We start from the raw sequence: 22,495 nt of genomic DNA on the forward strand, positions 1-22,495 counted from the left end.
GGTGCAGGTGGGTTCAAGTCCCAGACTGCGGGTGTGAGTCCCGATCTGAGTGTTGGCTGGGTTCGAATCCCTCCTGAGAGGGAGTACAGTTTCACAGGCTTCTTCTGCTTGCCTAGATAGGGACCAGGAGTGTACCTTCTTGGAAGGGTTATCTTCTATTTTTTTTTTTTTTCCTTCTTTTTAGGGCCGAACCTGTGGCATATGGAAGGGCTGAATTGGAGCTGCAGTTGCCAGCCTACATCGCAGCCACAGCAATGAAAGACCTGAGCCACATCTGCACATCTGTGACCTAGGCAGCCGCTTTCGGTAATGAGATCCTTAACCCACTGAGCAAAGCCGGGGGTCACACCCACATCCTCGTGGATGCTGTGTCAGCTCTCCACCTGCTGAGCCATGACAGAAACTCCGGGTTGTCTTTTCTAATCAGCACCCATGACCTGCTCAGGGCTTCTGCACATACCGTTCCCTCTGCTTCTTTGACCCCTCCCCCGTGTAGCCACATAACTCACTCACATTCACCTAGTCCTCTGCTCAAATGTCATCAGAGAGGCCTCCCCTGACCACTTGAGGTAGCGCCTCCCCACCCCCAGGCTCCCATCATGTTCAAACCCTTCACCCTCTTTTATTTATTTATGTATTTGCTTTTTTAGGGCTACACCGTGACATATGGAGGTTCCCAGGCTAGGGGTCTAATCGGAGCTATAGCTGCTGGCCTACACCACAGCCACAGCCACACAGGATTGAAGCCTCATCTGCAACTTACAACACAGCTCATGGCAATGCTGGATCCTTAACCCACTGAGCGAGGCTAGGAACTCCATTTTTTTTTCTTATATTTTATTTCATAGAACTTATTGCCACTGGATAGACTATGGATGGATGATGCTTTGGTCACCACCACTCTTTATCCACTAGAATGGATGCTCCATGAGAACAGGAGCTTAGTTCATTGCTGTGTCCAATGCCTGGAATAAGGTCTAGCATAGTAGGTGCTCAACAAACTTTTTTTTTTTTTTTGCTGTGCCCTCAGCATGCAGGCATTCCAGGGCTAGGGATAGAACCCACACCAAGCAGTCACAACATCAGGATCTTAACCCAGTGAGCCATCAGGAACTCTATTAATACATATTTCTTGAGTGCATGAATAAATGGACTAAAATCTGAGTTCCCGTTGTGGCTCAGTGCATTAAGAACCCACTGAGTACCCATGAGGGTGCAGGTTCGATCCCTGGCCCCATCAGTGGGTTAAGGATCTGGCATTGCTGCAAGCCTCAGCATAGGTCGCCGTCGTGGCTTGGATCTGGCATTGCTGTGCTATGGTATAGGCCAGCAGCTACAGCTCCAATTGACTCCTGCTCTGGGAAATTCCATATACCATGGGTGTGACCCTAAAAAGACCAAAAAGGGGGGAAAAAGGGAGTAAAATCAAGTGATTGCCATAGGCTTAATCATGGACCAGTGTGAACCCATCTAGGTGAAGAGGACATGTGGTTTTTAGTGGACTGGATGGACTGTGTAATAAGGAAAAGTAGCCGAGTGTGGTACCCAAGTCTCAGTGGCTGAGAACATCCACAGTCCAGGCACCTTGGATCACTATGTAGAGCTCAGTGGGGTGACAGCCAGCGCTTGGGGAGGGGACCCCTCACGACTGGGCCTCTTACCTCTTCTTTAGTATAGTACTTCAGGAGGCCTTCTCTTGCCAGGAGGACAAACCTCCTTCGCAGGAACTGTGCGTTGTCCCTGCCCCGCTTCCACAGGAACCCTTCTCGGTTACCTTCCACCAAAGGTGAGAAAGAGTGAACATCCAAGGCTTTAAGACGGATAAGCAACTCACGAGCCCTGCACCTCAGGGGTGGAATGAAACTTCCACCTGCGTCTGAAACGTCTCAACTCTAACTTAGCTATTTCAGCTGCAGCAGGATCAGGGGCTGAATCTGAAATGCTGCACAATTTCAGGTGGGCTCCCCCCAACTTTTTTCTTGGCTGTTTCCTAAGAAGACATAGGAGACCCTTAACGAGGCTAAGTACTGAGAAACTGGACTGGTCCTGAAAGAGGCAAAACTCTGCAGACTGTGGGAATAATGAACAAGCTCCAGGCTTCTGCTGATACAGGAATACTCTGTGCTCCTGGCAGATAAAAGGTTAACCACTGGAGTTCCCTGGCGTCCAGGGGTAAAGGATCCAGCTTTATCACCACTGTGGCTTGGGTCACTGCTGTGGTGCAAGTGCGACCCCTGGTCTAGCAACTTCCAAATGCCCTGGGAACAGCCAAAAAATAAAGAGTTAAGCACTGGCTGCCTCTGGTCCTCAAAGAGCAGCTTTGTACACTTTGTTCTCAAGTCAGTGCCAACTTGGATTCAGAGAAGCAGCCAGAAACTACCACAGGTCCAGGGCCACTGATGATGTTGCGCCCTGTCCCAAGGTGGGAAGGGAGGCAAAATCCAGCCCATGTACCTTCCAAGACTTGTGCCACAGCAGGGGCTGCATTAGCCAGAAGTGGGGTGTCTACTGCTACCTAGCCTGCCCAGTGGGTGTCTTTTTGAAATTTCTACTCAGACTCTATACACCCTATGGCCCTGCAAGGACCTGAGACAAATACACTTCTCGGCCACTCAGACCATAAAACCCCACCAGCTGACATGTTGCTATTTCAGAGGGAGAAGAACCCACATCTTGGCCTCTGTGGCCAGAGCAAGGGTGGTAGGTATCTCTCTGCTGAGCTTGTTCCTGATACTCAGGCACTTTGTTTTCTAGATCTCATCAAACTAGACCTCAAAAGACGATGAAAATAACTTTACCTGGGGGCGAGATGATTTTCCCATCAGCCATAAATTCCTGTCTCTCATACTTAGCTCGAATCCATTGTTCCTTTAAGACCCTAAAAAGAAAGCATCATTAGTCGGCTGGGTCTGATGCATTGTCTTCCCACCGCAACTTTCTGAGAACCGGCAGCTGAGGATGGGAGCCTCGTGGTGGTTCCTCTCTGCCTGCTCAGGCTGGCCAGGGTTTCTCTGCTTGGGTACCATTAACATTTTGGACCGGGTAATTCTTTGTGTTGGGGGGCTGTCCTGTGCTGTGTAGGATTTTAGCAGTAGCTCTGGTCTCTGCCCCAGATGCATCTCTCCCCTCCCAAGTTGTGCCAACCACAAATGTCTTCAGACATGGTCTCTCCAGGGGCAACTATCTCCCCCAGCGGGCAATAGGCAAACCACTGTGCTATTCCAACCTCGGCCTCAGCCTCTAGGGCAATGAGACTGATACCAGCTCCCTTGCCATCTGCTCTGCCACACCCTCCTGCATTTTCATGAGCTTAAGCCAGGAGAGTACCTGAGCCTCCTCCTGTAGCCCACCCGTGAGATCTGGGCATGCTACACTGGACAGAGCAGTGGTCTTGGGTCTGACCACCTGGGACCCAGCCGCATGCTACCATTTATCCACTGTGTGATCAAGAGCCAGTTACTTAACTCCTCTGATCTCGGGGATTACGCCAAATATTTTACCTACCTACCCCTTGAGGTTGTTGAGAGGTTTAAATGAATACGAAGGGCCTAGAACCATGCTGAACACACAGTAGGTGTTTGATCTTAGCCCAACCAGATATTGTCATTCACGACCCCCCACAGAAAACCCATGCAGCCCAGAGTGGACTCCATTTCAATTGTCTGGTTCCCAGTTGCCTTTTCCAGGCAAATGTTCTAAGGTTTATTTGACTTCATCCCACAGCCACAGGGAATGACCTAGAATGGAAGACCTGGCCCAGACCCATCAATCAGAGTCTGCCCTGGGCTGTGAGAAACAAAAAGAGCAAAACTAAAAGAGATGGATTGGAAGCCCTCTTTGGAGTCGAGCTGGGAGCTGGAGCTGGGAACTTGGACGTGACCTTGCTCCCAGCTCCACGAAGGCAGCCTGGCTGAAAGAGGCAGGAATGGGAGCCGGAGAGACTTGACAGTGCGGGAGCCCCGGCCCTGACCTTCCCGAGCATGGCTCTACCTCTGCCCTTCCTGTGGTCTGATCCCCAGACCCCAGAAACATCTCCTTTTGCCTAAGCGCGTTTAAACGAGGTTTCTGTTGTGTACAGTCAAGAGCCTTTCCGAATGCACGACTCTCGCCCCCGGGACACCAGGAACCCTGAGCCACAGGATCAGAGCTGAGAGAGGGACTGGAGGCAGAGGTCCTGGAAGTGGAGAATTCAGGGGACTTTTAGAATTGGGGATGGAGGCCAGTAGTGCTCAGCCAAAAGGGGTTAAAGTACACGGCTGTTGGAGTCAGGACAAGGAGGGTCTATGTAGCGCGGGCAGAGGGCCTAGAGCTTAGTGGGGGCTCACCACCTGCCTGTCCCTTTCCCCTCAGAGCAAAGGGCTGAGTGACAGCGGTGAGGCAAAAGGAGCCAGGCCATCTCAAATGAAGCCTGGTACATCCTTCAACTGGGACCAGCCGGTATCCCAAAGCAGACACAGAAATGGATTAAAACTGGCTTGAGGGGTGTCCTGTGAGAGGTTTTACACGTAAGTTATCTCACTTAATCTCCACCACCGTGCTACGCTATAGGCATCACTCACTATCTGCAGTTCAAAGATGAAGATGCCGCAATGCAGAAAGATGTGCTCACTTGTCTACCTTTTCACAGCTTGAGAGTGGTAGAGTCGGGAAGCCACACTGGGGTCTCCTGATTTGCAAGCTGTGCCTGCCCTGCCACTCCATGCTGCATCAGTGGCCCCTGGGTGGTTTAAATACTGGGAAATTGCAGGACACCAGGTATGCTGGTATAGTTTGTGCACTGCCCCCAAAGCATCCTGCTGAGGCTAGAAATGCAGCCAGCTTCCCATAAGCCACGCCCCCAGGAGGGTGTGTCTGCCAGAGGGTGACCTTCTCCCCATTCATACAAGGCTCTGTCTCTCGTAGCCTTGGCAGTGAGGCTGAGTCCCCAGGAGGGAGGCTCAGACTCAGGCAGTCAGTCTTGCAGAGGGCTCACTAGATACCAGTGTCACCTTGACCCCTCACTGCCTAGGGATCTGAACCCTCCTGCAGGTCCATGGCCTGCACTCCCAGCATGTTGGATTTTCCCGGTGCTGTGGTGCAGCCACGCAGGCCCTGGTGTCAGATGGCCTAGTCCCAGCTCTGCCTCTACAAGCCTCAGGATTTTCACCTACACCAGGGGTGTAATGGCAGTATTTATCTCATAAGGTTGTTGAGAGCAAAATTAACGCACACAAGCATTTAGCACAGGGCCTGGGACGTAGGCAAAGCTCAATAAATACTAGTAGCTACTATTATTTTTATGTTCAGTGTTTTGGGATGTGGAGCCTAAGAAGCTGCCTTGGAGCAGCTCAGGCGGGACAGCCTAGGCACGAGACACCGTAGAAAGAAGCTAGAACACCTTTGTTCAGCTAAAATACCAGCTTTCCTCTTCTCAGTTAAGTTAGTCATCACCTGTAGGCTATGAGAACATCAAGGCCAAGGGACAGATCCTAAAGAAAATATCCCATTTCACAGCTGTGGAAACTGAGTCCGAGAGGGGACATGACAACCCTAGCTGTGAAGACAGAGAGGGGCTTACGCCGGGTCTGGGTGTGTCCTCCAGGACAGAACCAAGGCTTTCCTGGCTCCACCTGCTGGGCAGGTCCTTGGGAGAGACAGGCAAAGGCGCCTGAGAAGGGGGAGAGGGGGGAGGGTGAGAGGCCAGGAAATCACGCACTCACAAGCAGTCGTTGGCCTGGGGGACATAGTAGAAAGCAGGGACTCTGGCTTCATACTTGGCCTTCACTCGGAGGTTCCCATTGCGAGTCATAAACTGCAAGACAACAGCAATTTGGGGTAACGTTAGAACTTGAAAAATGGTGAAATGAAACCATGGTCTAACCAGAAGGCTATTGTTCTCAATGGCTCTGAGGCTGAGTCAGGAGACACTCCCTCTGGAGTCTGACATGTTCCCCCCACCCCCCGAGAGGCTGGGAAGCCCCAGCTTGGCACAACGAGGTGCTGTAACAACCATGCCCCATGCAGGCAGAGTACTTTACAGCTCTCAACCCTTTGTTCATTTGCTCCTCCTAACTAAGGTGATGCTGTCCCCAATTTACAGGCAAGGATGCTAGATTCCACTGTATAGCACAGGGAACTATATCGCATCACTTGTTTTGTTTTGTTTGCTTTTTAGGGCTGCACCCATGGCATGTGGAGGTTCCCAGGCTAGGGGTCTAATTGAAGCTACAGCTGCCAGCCTACGCCACAGCCACAGCAATGCCAGATCTGAGCCACATCTGCAACCTACACCATGGCTCATGGCAACGCTGGATCTTGAACCCACTGAGCGGGGCCAGGGATTGAACCTGAAACCTCATGGTTCCTAGTCAGATTCGTTTATACTGAGCCACGATGGGAACTCCTACATCTGACCACTTGCGACGGAGGAGAATGCAGAAAAAAAAGAATGTATATGGATGTACAGCTGGGTCACTTTGCTGTGCAGTGGAAACTGACAGAACATTGAAAATTGACTATAATAAAATATTTTTTAATTATTAAAAAACAAAATAAAACAAGAAAATAACTAAAGGCGAGGACACTGAGGCTCAGAGAGGTTGGGTGACTTACCTCAGATGACACAGCTAGTAAGTGGAGAGCTGGGATTTGAACCCAGACCTAACTCCAAAGCTCATGTTCTTTCTCCCACCCCCTCCACAGGTGGCCGGGCCCATGGGCAGTAGAGTCCCTGAAAGTCCTCAAGAGACAGATGGAGCTGGAGGATGGAAGAGGTTCAGTGCTCACCCCATAGAGTACACAGGTGAGGAAGATCATAGGGCCTTTTGGCACCCGAGAGACCCAGAGGCAGATGTGCCAGGAGCAGCCCTGACCAACAGTGAGCACTCAGTAATAGCAGTGGCATATCTGGGGTGAGGACACGTGTGGGGAAAAAAAATTAGGTTTTAATCTATGTCCTTTGGATAAAATGAGCTCAATCCTCCCCTTCTCCAGGGGCTGCTGGTCTGTGGTGCAGGACTTGCATGGTCTTTGGATCCCAACAAACAGGGTTCACGTTCCAACTGTGCCATTTATTCACTGAGTGACCCATGGACAATACCTAACCCCCCCCCCGCCCCCGAGCCTCAGGAATGTCACCTGCCAATGAAAACGATGTGGGCGGCGGGGGGAGTGAGGCGCAAAGAAATGACCTTCAGGTGTATGTGCTGGTTTCCTGTCTTTCTCCTGTACTAGAAGGTACGCTTCATGTGGGCAGAGACTTTATCTTGTTCACTGCTCTCTCCTAAGGCCCCGCAGAGGTAGGCTAGGCTTACAGTAGTAAACGTCTTGAAGGCACTGAGTAAGGCATCTAGCCCAGTGGTCTGGCACAGTGCCTAGCACACATGGGCACTCAGTAAACATGAGTCTGCTTCCTTAAGAGTCCTCGAAACCCTCAGCAAGCCAGCACTGTTTAGAGCTGCCTGTTCTCTGAAAGTCTTCTGGCCGGAATGAAACCATCATCTAGCCTGCAGATGTTTGCCATCTCTGTGGGTCAGGAAAGCAAAGTGGTCCCCTCCGTGGCCAGGGGGACTGGAGGGAGACTATGGACCACGAATCAGGTCACTTCTGTTCCAGTCCAGGACTTCAGCCAATGAGAAAGGCAGGTGTTCACTGACTACTGACTCTGCACCTGCATTGAGCCTACATTTAATTCTTACGGCGGCCCTGTGAAGGTGAAGTGCTATCTTTCCAGCACAGATGTGGAAACCGAGGGTCCACAACTAACATTAAGCAGCAGGCTCCGGCCTCACAGCTTGTAAGCAAACAAGCAATGGAGCTAGCGTTTGAACTCAGGGCCTGTGTTTAAGGCAACTCTAATTGACTTCCTATTGCCCCTCTCCAGGCTTCAGTTTCCTTCCCCACAGAATGGAAGTGCCCTGCCCACCACCTTCACCCCAGATCTGCTGTTCCAAGGCTCTCCACGAGCGCCCCTTGCTACCTCCACAATACTGTCGTCCCAGAAGTCAAGTCTCACGGATTTCACTTTGCTGATGTCTGGGAAGTTGCGGTGGACTCCGGAGCAGTTCAGACAGATGAAGATGCCCAGCTTGTAAGAGGCCCAGTCGGGATCTGCGGGGCGAAAGGGCAGGAGGGGAGCTGGATGGAGAGCTGGGTGAGGAAACCAGCGCTGGGCCCGGGGGAGCTGGGAGGGGCAGGGCTTGGCCGTTAGCCCGGGGTGGCGTCCAGCTCACTCCATGCTTCTCTCCTGGTCTCCCTGACATAGGTGAACTAAGATACCAGCATGAAACCCTCTGGCCACAGCCCACTGGCCCTGGCGCGACGGCGGCCAGGATGAAGATCTTGGAGAGTCCCGGGGATGGGGGCGAGCGGCTGAGGTGGGCGCGATGTGGAAGTGACAAGACTCTGAGGAACCGAGAGGAGAGCGTGGAGGGAAGGACCCGCACCGAGGCGCCTGGCTGGGGAACTGCAGGTGAGGAGGTTCGAGTCAGGGTGCCTCCGCGCCCAAAGGGTCGGAGCGCCGTGGAGCAGGAACGCGGGAGGACGCAGGGAGCGGACCCGGAGTCTGGGACCCCCGGAGTGTGGGATGTGTGGGTCCTAGAGTGTGAGAAGTGGCTGGGTCCGGAAAAGAGATGTCAAGCACCGAGGTCCGGGTGGGCAAGGGGTCTGGTGGGGGAGGTGAGCAGAATGGTCAGATCGAGTGTCGAGGTCCAGAGTGGGGAGGTCAGGGGGCCTGGGTTCAAGTGGGCGCCGCATGGGACAAGGAAAGAGCGGTCGCGGGCTTGGATACGAAGGTGTCATAAGGATGATGCGCGCGAGGCAAGCGGGGGTCGGGGACCGACCCGGGTCTGGAGGGAGGGGAGGGGGCGGGCGGGCTGGGGTTCGGCCCAGAGTTCCGGTCTGCACGCGCCGTCGCGCCCTTACCCGCCGCCCCCAGTCCGCGCAGTGCGCGTTGCCGGTGCCTGCCGCCTGCAGCAGCTCCAGTAGCCGCTTCTTGTTGCGCTCGCGGTCGCCCATGGCCGGCCCGGCGGGCTCAGCAGGGCTCAGCCTGCTGGTCCCTCGGCCTGAGGCGGCCCATGGCCTGCGCGCCGGCCCGCAGGTGGAGCTGGACGCAGTCCGAGTGCCGCCAGCCCGCCGGCGCCGTCAGCTCCGCCCCCCCGGACTTTAAGCCCCGCCCCTCCTGGACTTACCGCCCCGCCCCTGGCGCGTGCTGCTTAGGGGGACTGCGCTCCTGCCTAAGGCAAACACCTGGCCGGGAGCCACCCCAGCGCGCGCGCGGCGCTCGGAGTCGCTCGCCCTAGCCCGAGATCAAATTCTGGTCCACCACTGGCTAGTTTCGTGACTATGGACAACCCGGCCAACCTCTCTGGGCCTCAGTTTCCACCTCTATAAAAGGAGCATAGGGCATATGTTCTTGGAAAATGAATCAGGATCTAACTTCTGTCCAAGCGTTCTCCTGATATAGATCCTACATCTACTCAGAGACATTCAAATGCCACCTCCTCAGGAAGCCCTCCTTGATACCTAGCCTGGAGTAATCTTCCCAGCTTCCAGTCCTGCTAGGATATCGACTGATATATGATCCATTTACCCCTTTGGCTCTGAGCACTTTCTACCTACTACGTTGCATCACAGTTACTTATATATTTATGTTAATCCCTCCCCCACCCCCAACACACACACACACACACACACACACACACACACGCGCGCGCGCGTTTGATGTCAGAAGCTTTATTTCCGTATCTCACAAAGCTCCTAGAAACAGCACCTGCACATTTTTAGAAGTCCAATAAATAGGTGCATGACTGTGTTCCCCAGGAAGAATGGTTTCACCAACAGGGACACCACTGGGCACTTTTATCTGTGAAGTTCCATCAGTAGGAGGTGGGGGCAGGGCTTAGGTGGTCTTGAATCTGGGCATTTCATGAATCCCCATCCTGGTCCCCATCCCTGTCCCTCTTTGACATCATCGTCAGTGACCCACAGGCTCCTGGTAAGACACGCACTGTGCACACTTGCCAGACCCTCTGCAGGCAAGCACCCATCTGTCATTTGCCTAAGGCTTAATGCACACGGATCTTGAGTTTCCATCCTGATGGGCTGCCGATCTTCTAACTGACCTGCCAGCATCTCCAGTTCAACACACAGGCATACACACATGTGAACACATCTGGCAGCATGGTATGATAGCGTAAGTCCAGGGATCCAGACTTTGAAACTTGGCTCCGTACTTCCCAGCTGTGTGGCCTTGGGCAAGTTCCTTCACTTCCCCGAGCCTTGGACTCTTCTGTAGAATGAAGGTGGAGCGATCACCTAATCAGGTCATTAAGATGAGCCAGTACAAGTCACACAAAGCCCTCAAAACACACTGGCTCCCTTGCTTCTCCTGCGCCTCTGGTCAGCTCATGGGATCATCCCTTGGAATGCTGTGTGTCACCTCCCATCTTCCCCTGGGTGGAGGGGGTCAAGCCTCCAGGTCCCAGGGGAGGGGGACATTACCAAGAATAATCAGCCAGGAGGGTCTTGACTGTGGGAGGTGAGGCCTAGCCTAGGAACATCTTCAGAAGAACCAGTGAGAGAGCCCAGAGAGGGGTCAGAGGCCGTGGGGCTGTTTACCAAAACAGACCGAAAGATGATTCATTTCCGCTGCTTCAGATGAAAAAAAGGGACAGAAATAAATCTCCCAGGAGAAAGATGGGAAAGGCAACCTAAGGTATGAAGGCAAGGCGAGGGGGCCTAGAGCGGAGAAGAAGGGACGGGCCAGGGACATCGTTTCTCCGCTGCCCATGCCAGGAGCCCTGTGATGCTGGGATGGTTCTTGGGCGCCTTTGTCCCACCAAGCGGCTCTCCTTTGCCATCTTGAGTCTCAGCATCCCCTCCCTGGAGGTCCCACAAAAGCCAACCCAAGAGAATAAACAGCATCTCCTTCACAGCAAGAAGCCAGAGACTGAGAGGGTCCTTTCATTTCCTCTCTTCCCGTCCTAACTGCTGGAGGTTTCCATTTAACAGAATTGTAAGCCTCAAGGCAAGAAGAAAAAAGTACTGTTATATTTTGTTGCTGATGGAGGTCTTGCCTTCTTTCTTTGCGGAGAGGGGAGGGAGAGCAGGATGGTGCTGACGAACAAGTATCGAGTGGTTTGCAGGGAGTGTCCACACCATTGGATCGCATTTGAGCTCCGTGACAGTCCCCTGAGGGCAGCATGTTATCCTCATTCAGGATGAGAGGTTTAGGTACCCAAGGTCGTACAGCCAAGCAAGGGTGGGACCAGGGGCCAACTGCATGGTCTGCCAGCCCCATGTTATTTCAGGAAACCCCGCAGGGCATGCCTGGTCTCCCTTTAGCCTCCTTGGATTTTTTGTTTGTTTGTTTTCACTTTCGAAAAAATGGTGGCAGAGTTGCCACTGCGGCACAAGGGGATCTGCTGCTGCCTGTGTAGTGCTGGGATGCAGGTTCCACCTCCTGCCTGGCACAGTGGGTGACTGACCAGGCATTGCAGCAAGTGCATGCACCTGCAGCTTGGGTCTGAACCCTGGCCAGGGCTGACTGATCCCTGGCCTGGGAACCCCACATGCTGCAGAGTGGCCAAAAAAAGAAAAAAAAATGTGGCAAAATATCCATAAAATTGGCCATTTAAATCATTTTATAAGGAGTCCAAATCAACGGCATTCGTTACAGTCACAGTGTTGTGCAATTGTCACTGGGATTTCCAAACCTTTCCACCACTAGAAGAGATGCATTGCTCCCCGTGGGAACTAGACATGATCAAAGTCGGGCTCCGCTCTGGGCTGGGGAACCAGAAGCTGCTCCTAAAGAAAACTCTGTGCCAAAGGCTGTCGTGACCAACAGGCGCCAAAGTACTGGGATCAGGGGCAAGCCGCCTCCCTCCTGGGCTCAGTGAGTACAGCAGCTGCTGGATAGAGTGTCTTCTGTAAATAAAGCTTGCAGAGTCCAGCAGAGCGCAAACATCAGCCCTGCTCCCAGGATCACTGTCTGTCCAGCTGAACCCAACCGCAGCGCGGCTGGAAGAAAGCCTGCAACCACAACCCCAGCCCGGAAACGGACTCAAGTTCCCCTCAAAAGAGACCACAGCCCCTTGGAAATGTTAAAGACTTATGCTTATTAGTTACAGATTTTTCAAAATGATAGTGATAGGAAACTTGAAAAATACAAGAAAGAAGAAAGAAAATACCACCTAAATTATGGCCACCATTTATTCGCTGATTTCTGTACTGTCAGACCACTTACAGGCATTATTTTACTTAGGCTTCAGTACAACCCTGAGGTACAGACTTTTTTTTTTTTTTTTTTTTTTTTTTTTTTTTTTTGCTACTCCACAGCATATGAAATTCCCAGGTCAGGGATTAGATCAAGCAGCAGTTGCTACCTGTGGCAACCCCAGATCCTTGAACCCACTGTGCCAGGCTAGGGATCAAACCTGCAGCACCGGTGCGAGACACCACAGATCCTGTTGCACCACAGAAGGAACTCTGGTACAGAGTTTACAGACTTTTTTTTTTTTTTCTTTTTTTGATTTTTAGGGTCGCACTGGCAGCATATGGAAGTCCTAGGCTAGGGGTCAAATTGGAGCTGCAGCTGCCAGCCTACACCACAGCCACTGCAACGCCAGATCCGAGCCATGTCTGCGACCCACACCACAGCTCACAGAAACTCTGGGTCCTTATACCACTGAGCAGGGCCAGAGATCGAACCTGCTTCCTCATGGATACTTTGTTGGGTTCATTACTGCTGAGCCACCACAGGAACTTCACTTTGTTTTGCTTTGTTTTTTTTAGGACTGCACTTGTGGCATATGGAAGTTCCCAGGCTAGGGACTGAATCTGAGCCACAGCTGTGACTGAGCCTGCAGCTGTGGCAACACCAGATCCTTTAACCCACTGCACCCAGCTGGGGCTCAAAACTGGGACTCCAGAGCAATCTAAGCTACTGCAGTCAGATTCTTAGCCTACTGCACCACAGCGGGAACTCCAACACTACATTTTCAAGGAGCACATTCTAACTGTAGTTGCTCACTGGTCTCACTCACTTATCGAAGCTTTGTGAAAACAGCGTCAGGTCAGAAATTCTAAAAAACAAACAAGCAAACAACAACAACAAAGACAGAGTCAGGTCAGTGTGTCCTCTGTTGCATCCTTGGCACCTGCCTGCCACAGAACAGGGATTCAAGAAATACTTGTGAAATAAATGAAGAAATGAGTATGGCTAAAAAATAATAAGCAATAAAGTAAGAGAATTGAGATGACAAAATCATTTTCCTTTCTGAAGGAAAGAAATGACAGGCAGGCATATGTAACAGGGCAAGCCAAAGAGTCGTGCAGAAGCAGCTGATGGATTTAACCCATTTATTTGTCTATTCATATCACTTTGTCTTCACCAGGAAGCAACTCAAAGCCCGGAGGGATTCCCCACTGCCATACTGCCAAAGCATTTGCTCATGTATTCATTAAATATTGATGGGGCACAGACTGCATGCCAGGTTCCGTTATGGGTACTGAGGATATAGCTATAAACAAAGCAAAGGGTTCTGCCTTGGGGCAGCTTCCCATCAAGTGGAGGACACAGAAAATGCTATCAAGGAAAATAACCAGAGTAAGGGGATTGAGAGGAATGGAAGATGCTATTTATTTATTTATTGTCTTTTGTCTTTTTCAGGGCTGCACCCACGGCATATGGAAGTTCCCAGGCTAGGGGTCAAATCAGAGCTACAGCTGCCAGCCTATGCCACAGCCACAGCAACGTAACAGGGCAAACCACATCTGGGCCACATCTGCGACCTACACCACAGTTCACAGCAACACTGGCTCCTTAACCCATTGGGCAAGGCCAGGGATCCAACCTGCAACCTCATTGGTTCCTAGTTGGATTCGTTTCCAAGAAGCCACGATAGGAACTCCTGGAAGATGCTATTTTGATAAGGAAGTCAAGGATGCCCTCTCTGAGGAGATGACATTGAAGCAAAGATTTGAAAGTTAAAAAATAAAGATCTGAGGAGTTCCCATCGTGGCTCAGGGGTTAACACCAAGTGCAAAGGCCCTGGGGTGGTAACATGCTTGGGATGTGCTTTGTCTAACTCTGCTGATGTGCCTTGCTCACACTCTCCATGTCTTACTCTGGCCCTCATTATCCACGAAGCTCCTGCCTCCATGCTCAAATTCCACCTTACTTCTTGCAGCACCCCTTCTCTCCCGCATCAGTTTTCCCTCAGTGTTCACATTTTTATTACAGTAATCGTCACATCACTATTTGATAAACTATGACTTCTTGGCCTTCTTCTTGTGGCTCAGCGGAAACAAATCTTAGCTAGTATCCATGAGGACACATGTTCAATCCCTGGCCTCGATCAGTGGGTTAAGGATCCAGCATTGCCATGAGCTGTGGTGTAGGTCACAGATGCTCCTCGGATCTGGCATTGCTGTGGCTGTGGCTGTGGTGTAGGCTGGCGGCTACAACTCCAATTTGACCCCTAGCCTGGGAAGCTCCATGTGCCCCAGGTGTGGCCCTAAAAGGACAAAAAAAAAAAAAAAAAACAAAACCAAAAAACTATGATTTCTTGCTGTTTAATCCCATGAGGAAGTTATCCCTTAAGAGCAGATTGTCATCTTCATCATTGTACCCTTGGCATGTCGCAAGTGCTGAGCCTGAAAAATGGTGGTTGATTCTTTTATGTGAAATGTGCAAGACAGGCGAATCCGTACAGACAGGAAGCAGACTCGTGGTTGCCAGGGGCTGGGGGAGGGAGTACTAAGAGTGACTGTTAAAAGGATATAAGGTTTTTTTTTTATTTTGTCTTTTTGCCATTTCTTGAGCCGCTTCCCTCCGCATATGGAGGTTCCCAGGCTAGGGGTCGAATCGAGCTGTAGCCACCGGCCTACGCCAGAGCCACAGTAACGAGGGATCCGAGCTGCGTCTGCAACCTACACCACGGCTCACGGCAACGCCGGATCCTTAACCACTGAGCAAGGGCAGGGACCGAACCCGCAACCTCATGGTTCCTAGTCGGATTTGTTAACCACTGCACCACGACAGGAACTCCAAGGTTTTTTATTTTTTTATTTTTATTTTTTTAGGGTGTTGGAAATGTTCTGGAACCAGATAGTGCTGATGGTTGCACAACTTTTTAAATGTTCTAAATGTCACTAAATTGTACTTTTTTTTTGTCTTCTCAGGGCCACACCCTCATCATATGGAGGTTCCCAGGCTATGGGTCCAATCAGGGCTATAGCCACTGGCCTAACCCACAGCCACATGAAGGCCAGATCCTAGCCACATCTACAACCTACACCACAGCTCATGGCAATGCCAGATCCTTAACCTACTGATCAAGGCCAGGAATTGAACCCACACTCTCATGGATATTAGTTGGATTCGTTTCCACTGGGATACAACTGAAACTCCCTGGATTTTTTTTTTTATGTAACTTTTTTTTCCAATATTACACACAATTAAATTAGGCAAATGATTAAAATATTACAAACTGAAACCTATAATCAGAATACATGGACTCCTGCTCCAACACTGAAACATATTATATATACATATCTCAGTTTACTTCTTTTTTTCTTTTTTGGCTGCTCCCTTGGCATGCACAAGTTCCTGAGCCAGGGATCGAACCTGCACCACAGCAGCAACCCGAGCCCCTGCAGGGACAACAGACTGGATCCTCAACCCACTGTGCCACAAGGGAATTCCTTCATGAGTTTTCTATGTCTGTGGGTCTATTCTGTTTTTTCTTTTTATCTTTGCTTTTTTGGGCCACACCCATGGCATGTGGAGGTTCCCAGGCTAGGGGTTGAATTGGAGGTGTAGCTGCTGGCCTACGCCACAGCCACAGCAATGTGGGATGTGAGCTGAGTCTTCAACCTACACCACAGCTCACAGCAACGCCGGATCCTTAACCCACTGAGCAAGGCCAAGGATGGAACCCGCAACCTCATGGTTCCTAGCAGGATTCATTAACCACTGAGCCACAACGGGAACTCCTGTTCTGTTTCGTAAGTTCATTTGTATCCCCCCCCTCCTTTTTTAAGATTCCACAAGTTGGAGTTCCCGTCATAGCTCAGTGGTTAACGAATCTGACTAGGAACTGTGAGGATGCAGGTTCAATCCCTGGCCTTGCTCAGTGGGTTAAGGATCTGGCATTGCCGTGAGCTGTGGTGTAGGTTGCAGACTCGGCTTGGATCCTGAGTTGCTGTGGCTGTGGCGTAGGCCAGCAGCTGTCACTCCGATTAGACCCCTAGCTGGGAACCTCCATATGCCACAGAAGCGGCCCTAGAAATGGCAAAAAGACAAAAAAAAAAAAAAAAAAAAAAAAAAGAAAAGAAAAAAGAGATTCCACATGTGGGTGATATCAGATGATATTTGTCTTTCTCTGGCTTATTATCATACCTAGAATATGATAATCTCTAGGTCCTTCAATGTTGCTACAAATGGCATTATTTCATTCTTTTTATTTATTTATTTTGCTTTCTAGGGCTGCACCTGAGGCACATGGAAGTTCCCAGGCTAGGAGTCCAATGAGAGATGCAGCTGCTGGGCTAAACATGGAGTTTCCCAGGGTAGGGGTCAAATTGCAGTTGTAGCCGCCAGCCTAAGCCACAGCCACAGCAAGGTGGGATCCGAGCCGGGTCTTCGACCTACACCACAGCTCACAGCAACGCCAGATCCTTAACCCACTGAGCAAGGCCAGGGATCAAACCTGAGTCCTCATGGATGCAAGCTGGGTTGGTTAACCACTGAGCCACGATGAGAACTCTTCATTAACTTTTTAAAGTCAATGAATCCCCATATGTGCCAGGCAACATGCTGGGCATTAGAAGGGATATAATTATGGCTGGAATCACACACTCCTGAGGGATCCGAGGAGGCTCAGAGAGGTGACGTCACTTGCCCTAGTTCACACTGCCACTACGAATGGATTGTTGATGTCTTCTAGTTGGGAGCTTCCAGATCACCTTAGAAAAACACAGAAGCAAATAAGGAGACAAGGGACAGGTGGTGGGGAGGGATGGACTCGGGGTTTGGGATTGGCACATGCGCACTCAGGTATGTGCAGTGATTGGCCAACAGGGACCTGCTGGATAGCACAAAATTCTACCCGATACATTTTTTTGGTTTTTTTGCATTTCAGGACCACACCCACACCCAGGCTAGGGGTCGAAATGGAGCTGCATCTGCGACCTACACCACAGGTCATGACAACGCCAGATAGTAAACCCACTGAGCAAGGCTAGGGCTGGAACCTGCAGCCTCATGCATCCTAGATGAGCTTGTTAACCGCTGAGCCATGAAGGGAACTCCTCTACCCGATGTTCTTCAATAATCTATGTGGGCAAAGAATCTGAGAGCGAATGGATGTGTGTCCATGGATACCTGCGTCACGTTGTGCAGCAGAAATGATCACGACCTTGTAAATCAACTTGACTTCAGTACAGCTTTAAAAAATGGGGGGAAAAATGAGACCAAAACACACGGTCAGGAGTTCCCGTCATGGCGCAGTGGTTAACGAATCGACTAGGAACCATGCGGTTGCGGGTTCGGTCCCTGTCCTTGCTCAGTGGGTTAACGATCCGGCGTTGCCGTGAGCTGTGGTGTAGGTCACAGATGCGGCTCGGATCCTGCGTTGCTGTTGCTCTGGCGTAGGCTGGTGGCTACAGCTCCGATTAGACCCCTAGCCTGGGAAATCTCCATATGCCACGGGAGCAGCCCAAGAAATAGCAATAAGACAAAAAAAAAAAAAAAAAAAAAAAAAACAGGTCTGTAAGTACTGTGAGGGAGAGAGAAGTCATAAGTCTGGCTCCAGAGATGGGGAGGCTCCCGGCACCCTCGTTGGCCCTTAAACAGATGAGCAGAATTTGGGGAGCGAGCATCCTAGGGACAGGGACCCACAGGCAGAGGTGAGAGTACCAGGAAGTTTATGAGCTCCCAATAACAGAATACTGTTCTAGGAATGGCTTAAACAATGTCAGTTATTCCCTCCCTGAACCCAAGTCTGCAGGCAGGTGGGTTCAGAGTTGGTCTGGCAGCTAAACAATTTTGTCAGGGTCTGTACTTCTTGCTGGTCCGTGGAGAGACGGCCTTTCCTCTGAGCTCATCCTCCCACCATCAGAGTCACAAGAAAGGGGAGGTGGCTGCTTCCCTCCCCTCCCGCAGACACTCCCACCCTTTATCAGGGTTTAAAATCTTCCCCTCTGAGGCCTCAAGCGGAAGCAGCCCCACTGTTATCTTAATTGCTAGCACAGGGAAATGGGATCAGCAGAGCTGGTTCACCTTCCCTGGACACCGCCAGCTGCCCAACCAGCATCTATCAGGAAGGAGAAGAGGCAGCATGTGGGTGTCAGTGCCACTAAAGTGCCTGGCGGTGAGCAGAGAGGAAGAGCTGGGAGAGGAGGGTGGGGTCCCTCCACAGGGTGGGAGATGGAGGCTTAGTCAGCAAGGGAGCCAGGATGGGGAGGGGGTGTCTGAAGGACAGGGAGGCGATTAGGCTGACAGAAAGCTGGGAAATTAGATGGGGGGGGGAAATTAAGTGATTGCAAGAGCCCAGGTGGAGACAAAGAGGCTCTGATAGCCTGAGTGGCCATAGCAAGGAAGAGGGGAAAAAAAGACATTTTGCAGGTAAGGCTGATAGAATTTCATGTCTTTTTTTTGGGTTTGGGTTTTTTTGTTGTTGTTGGTTTTGAAGGGGTTTTTTGTGCCCACGGGATGTAGAAGTTCCCGGGCCAGGGATGGAACCTGTGTCACAGCAGTGACCCAAGCCACTGTAGTGACAACACTGGATACTTGAACTGCTGGGTCACAAGAGAAGTCCAGAACTTCATGTGGTTTGTTTTGTTTTATTTTTGTTTTGCTTTTTAAGGCCAAACCTGCAGCATGTGGAGGTTTCCGGGTTAGGGGTCAATCAGAGCTACAGCTGCTGGCCTGCACCACAGCCACGGCAACGCTGGATCCAAGCTGCGTCTTCCACCTACATCACAGCTCATAGCACTGCCAGATCCTTAACCCACTGTGGGAGGGGAGGGATTGAACCTGAATCCTCATGGATACTAGTCGTGTTCGCTGAGCCACACAGGGACTCCAAGAATTTCATGTGTTTTAAACTGCAAGATACCACACGGAGTGAATCATGAGATTAGTATCAATTTAGTGGTTCAATTAACACCCCCCACCTTTTTGCCATCCTGTGACATACAGAGCCCCTGTGCCAGGAATGGCATCTGAAACGCAGTTGCAACCTATGCCACAGATTCAGCAATGCTGGATCCTTAACCCACTGTGCTAGCTGAGAATCAAACCTGAGTCCCTGCACTTGAGAGATGCCACTGATCCTGTTGCGCCACAGCAGGAATTCCTAACCTTGTTTTTTAAAAAAGACGATTTCCCTTCTCAAAATTATATCTCCTTTGTCTTTCTTTCTTTCCTTCCTTCCTTTCTTGTATTTTTAGAGCTGCACTCAAGGCATATGGAAGTTCCCAGGCTAGGGGTTGAATCGGAGCTATAGCCGCCAGCCTACGCCACAGCCACAGCAACACTGCATCCGAGCTGCATCTGCGACCTACACCACTGCTCACAGCCACACCAGATCCTTAACCCACTGAGTGAGGCCAGGGATTGAACCTGCATCCACCTGGATACTAGTTGGGTTCGTTATTGCTGAGCCACGATGGGAACTCCCCTTTGCCTTTTTTTTAACTTGACTTCGTCCTGTTTCCTTTTAAATCTCTGAACATTGCTTCTCCATCTTATGGGGAATCTGAATCCTCTCCTCATCCCCAATGCTGGTGCTCCCAGGGTCCTCTCCAGGACTCTTGAGCTTTCTTCTCGCTGCCCCTCCCCTTGGCCCAGCCCATGCCTTCTCACGGGATAAAGAGCCATCTGTTTATGGCATGGCACAGTCCTCTCCCTTTCACATCTAACCATCCACTAGACATCTCTGCCAATGTCCTGCAGGTTTAAAAGCAGATCAACTTTTTAAAAACCTTGAAATATGAGTTCCCACTGGGGCACAATGGGATTGGCAGCATCTCAGCTGCGGCTAGGAAACTCTGTATGTAGCCCCCTCAAAAAAACTTGAAATAAAGGTTTTATTTTTATTTATTTATTTTTTGTCTTTTTGCCATTTCTAGGGCCATCCTGCGGCATATGGAGGCTCCCAGGCTAGGGGCCGAATCGGAGCTGTAGCCACCGTCTACACCAGAGCCCAGCAACGCAGGATCTGAGCGCATCTGCAGCCTACACCACAGCTCACAGCCACGCCAGATCGTTAACCCACTTAGCAAGGCCAGGGATTGAACCCGCAACCTCATGGTTCCTAGTCGGATTCATTAACCACTGAGCCACGATGGGAACTCCAAAATACAAGTAATTTTAAAGAAAGGTTTTGTTTCACACGCACATCAATGTGTCCTGGGTCATGGTCAAAACACAGAAACTAGATAATGGGCTAGACATTGGAGTGGGAGGAGCCGGGGGCGTCTGCATCTGGGCCACAGAACAGGGAAGTGAGGAGCCGGTTTCTGGGGAAGGCGACGACTTTCATTTTGAACCCACTGACGCTGTGATTGACAGTAAGTCGTGCCTAGCGGTTGCCTCTTCCGACTTCCAGACTCCGGTCAAAGTAATTCTGAGTGACTGCTGTGAGGAATGAGGGCGTTTACCCTCAAGGTCAGTAATAATTAGCTCCAAAGAGGTAACAGGGGAAGTAACATGCCTAGTTCTCTGCATCCAGTTTCTATGGAGAAATCCTCTAAGCGGGATTTCTTAAGCAGTGTGAAGCCGGTACCATTATCTCCATTTCACAAGGGAGGAAGCTGAGGTTGAGAGAGGATGAGAAACTGTCTTAAGGCGGTGCGGGTAGCAAGTCATTTATTTGCTGCACATTACCCGTGAACCACGTCGTCTCTGAAAGCATCGATCACCAGGGTTTTTCGAGGGCTGCTGTTACAAAGCACCACAAATTGGGTGGCTGAAAACATAGAAGTTTATCCTCTTGAGGAAGAATAATAAGTAACTCAGGTAGTCAGTGTAGGAGCGTGGGCTCCGATGCATTCTTTGATCTGGCCATTGATTAGCATTTGTGGTGTAAGAGCTCCAGGGAGTAACAACTCCACAGGCCCTGTTGACTACAGGGAGTGTACCTACGCCCAGATGGACTTTAATCCCTAATCCCCTGAGACCCAGTCTATGGGAAGAAAAGGGCAAAGAAACTATGAGACTTACAGGACGTTTCCACCCCTAAGACCCTACTGATAAGGACTGATAGAAGTAATTAAACAAGGCCAATGGGAGAAAACCACATCTTTCTGGATCCCATGTTGGTACCCCGCCCCCATCTTTAAGGAATAAGAACCCTTATAGGACAATAGAGAAAGGGGGCTCTTCTCCCCCCTCCTGCAGCCCTGGGAGCTATTTGCTTTCCTTTAATAAAGGTTTGCTTGCTTGCTGCATGTGTGTTCGAGGAGCTCATTCTTCGACGGCCGCGAACGAGAACCTGGATTCCGGTATCACTCTCACAGTGAGGAGGCTAGAAGCCTGAAATCAAGGTGCAAGCAGGCTTGGTTCATTCTGCAGGGAAATCTATTCCATGGCTGTCTCCCAGGTTGCGGTGTGTGTGACCTGCTGGTGATCCTGGGCCTTGACTTGAGACGCATTATTCCATTCTCGGCCTCCATTTTCACATGCATTCACAGGGTTGTCTTCTTATAAGGACACCAGTCATACTGAGTTAGCTGCCCTCCACCCACTGTAGTGTAATTTTATTTATTTATTTATTTATTTGCTTTTGAGGGCCATGTCTGCAGCATATGGAGGTTCCCAGGCTAGGGGTCGAATCGGAGCTGTAGCCTCCGGCCTACGGCACAGCCACAGCAACATGGGATCCAAGCTGCATCTGCAACCTACACCACAGCTCAGCGCAACGCTGGATCCTTAACCCACTGAGTGAGGTCAGGGATGGAACCCACATTCTCATGGATATTAGCCTGGTTCTTAACCTGCTAAGCCACAAAATGAACTCCGTGTAACCTCATCTTAATTTTAACTCAGTTTGCAATGACCCTCTTTCCAAATAGGTCACATTCTGTTGTACTGAGAGTAAGACTTTAACTATCTCTTTTGAGGGATAACCTTCAACTCATTAACACCTGATTAAGCAGAATAAGCCCTGGAGTTTAGAAATATTTAGTGTCCTCAAAGACACTGCTGCCTCATAAAAAGGCAAACCCACTACCTTTCCCTCCAAAATCCACCTCCCTCCTTGCTTCCCTGTTTTTCAAAAAATTAGCTAAAATCACTCCACCTTTCACGAAAGAGCCCAGGGTCGGCAACAGAGACATCAGTGGGTTTAACGGACAAGGTGTCTTACACATCTGAAGCATAAGGTTCTGGAACAGCACCCCACCAAGGAGGGCAGGACATGGCAGCAGTCTTCACTGGGTGTGTGGCAGGGACAAGTTACCACTTACAAAAGAAAATAACTTCAGGTGGCTCAGAGGTTACCAGAGA

At 50.6% G+C, this 22,495-nt stretch overlaps 1 protein-coding gene across 13 annotated transcripts in view; it reads right to left on the bottom strand.

Annotated features, from left to right (window-relative positions):
• ADAP2 (ArfGAP with dual PH domains 2) overlaps positions 1-22,495 on the bottom strand; it is a 46,912-nt gene that overhangs the window by 23,246 nt on the left and 1,171 nt on the right. For 4 of the 13 annotated variants that reach the window (XM_005669057.3, XM_021066056.1, XM_021066055.1 and 1 more), the window contains exons 3-6: positions 7,958-8,088; positions 5,700-5,791; positions 2,799-2,878; positions 1,662-1,774 (exon numbers count right to left, since the gene is read on the bottom strand). In XM_005669057.3, the coding sequence (XP_005669114.1) occupies positions 1,662-1,774; positions 2,799-2,878; positions 5,700-5,788 (282 nt within the window). In that variant the 5' untranslated portion in view covers positions 5,789-5,791; positions 7,958-8,088. 13 annotated transcript variants of the gene reach the window in all.

The sequence above is a fragment of the Sus scrofa genome, chromosome 12 (genome assembly GCF_000003025.6).
Source record: "Sus scrofa isolate TJ Tabasco breed Duroc chromosome 12, Sscrofa11.1, whole genome shotgun sequence".
NCBI classification, from domain to species: domain Eukaryota; kingdom Metazoa; phylum Chordata; class Mammalia; order Artiodactyla; family Suidae; genus Sus; species Sus scrofa.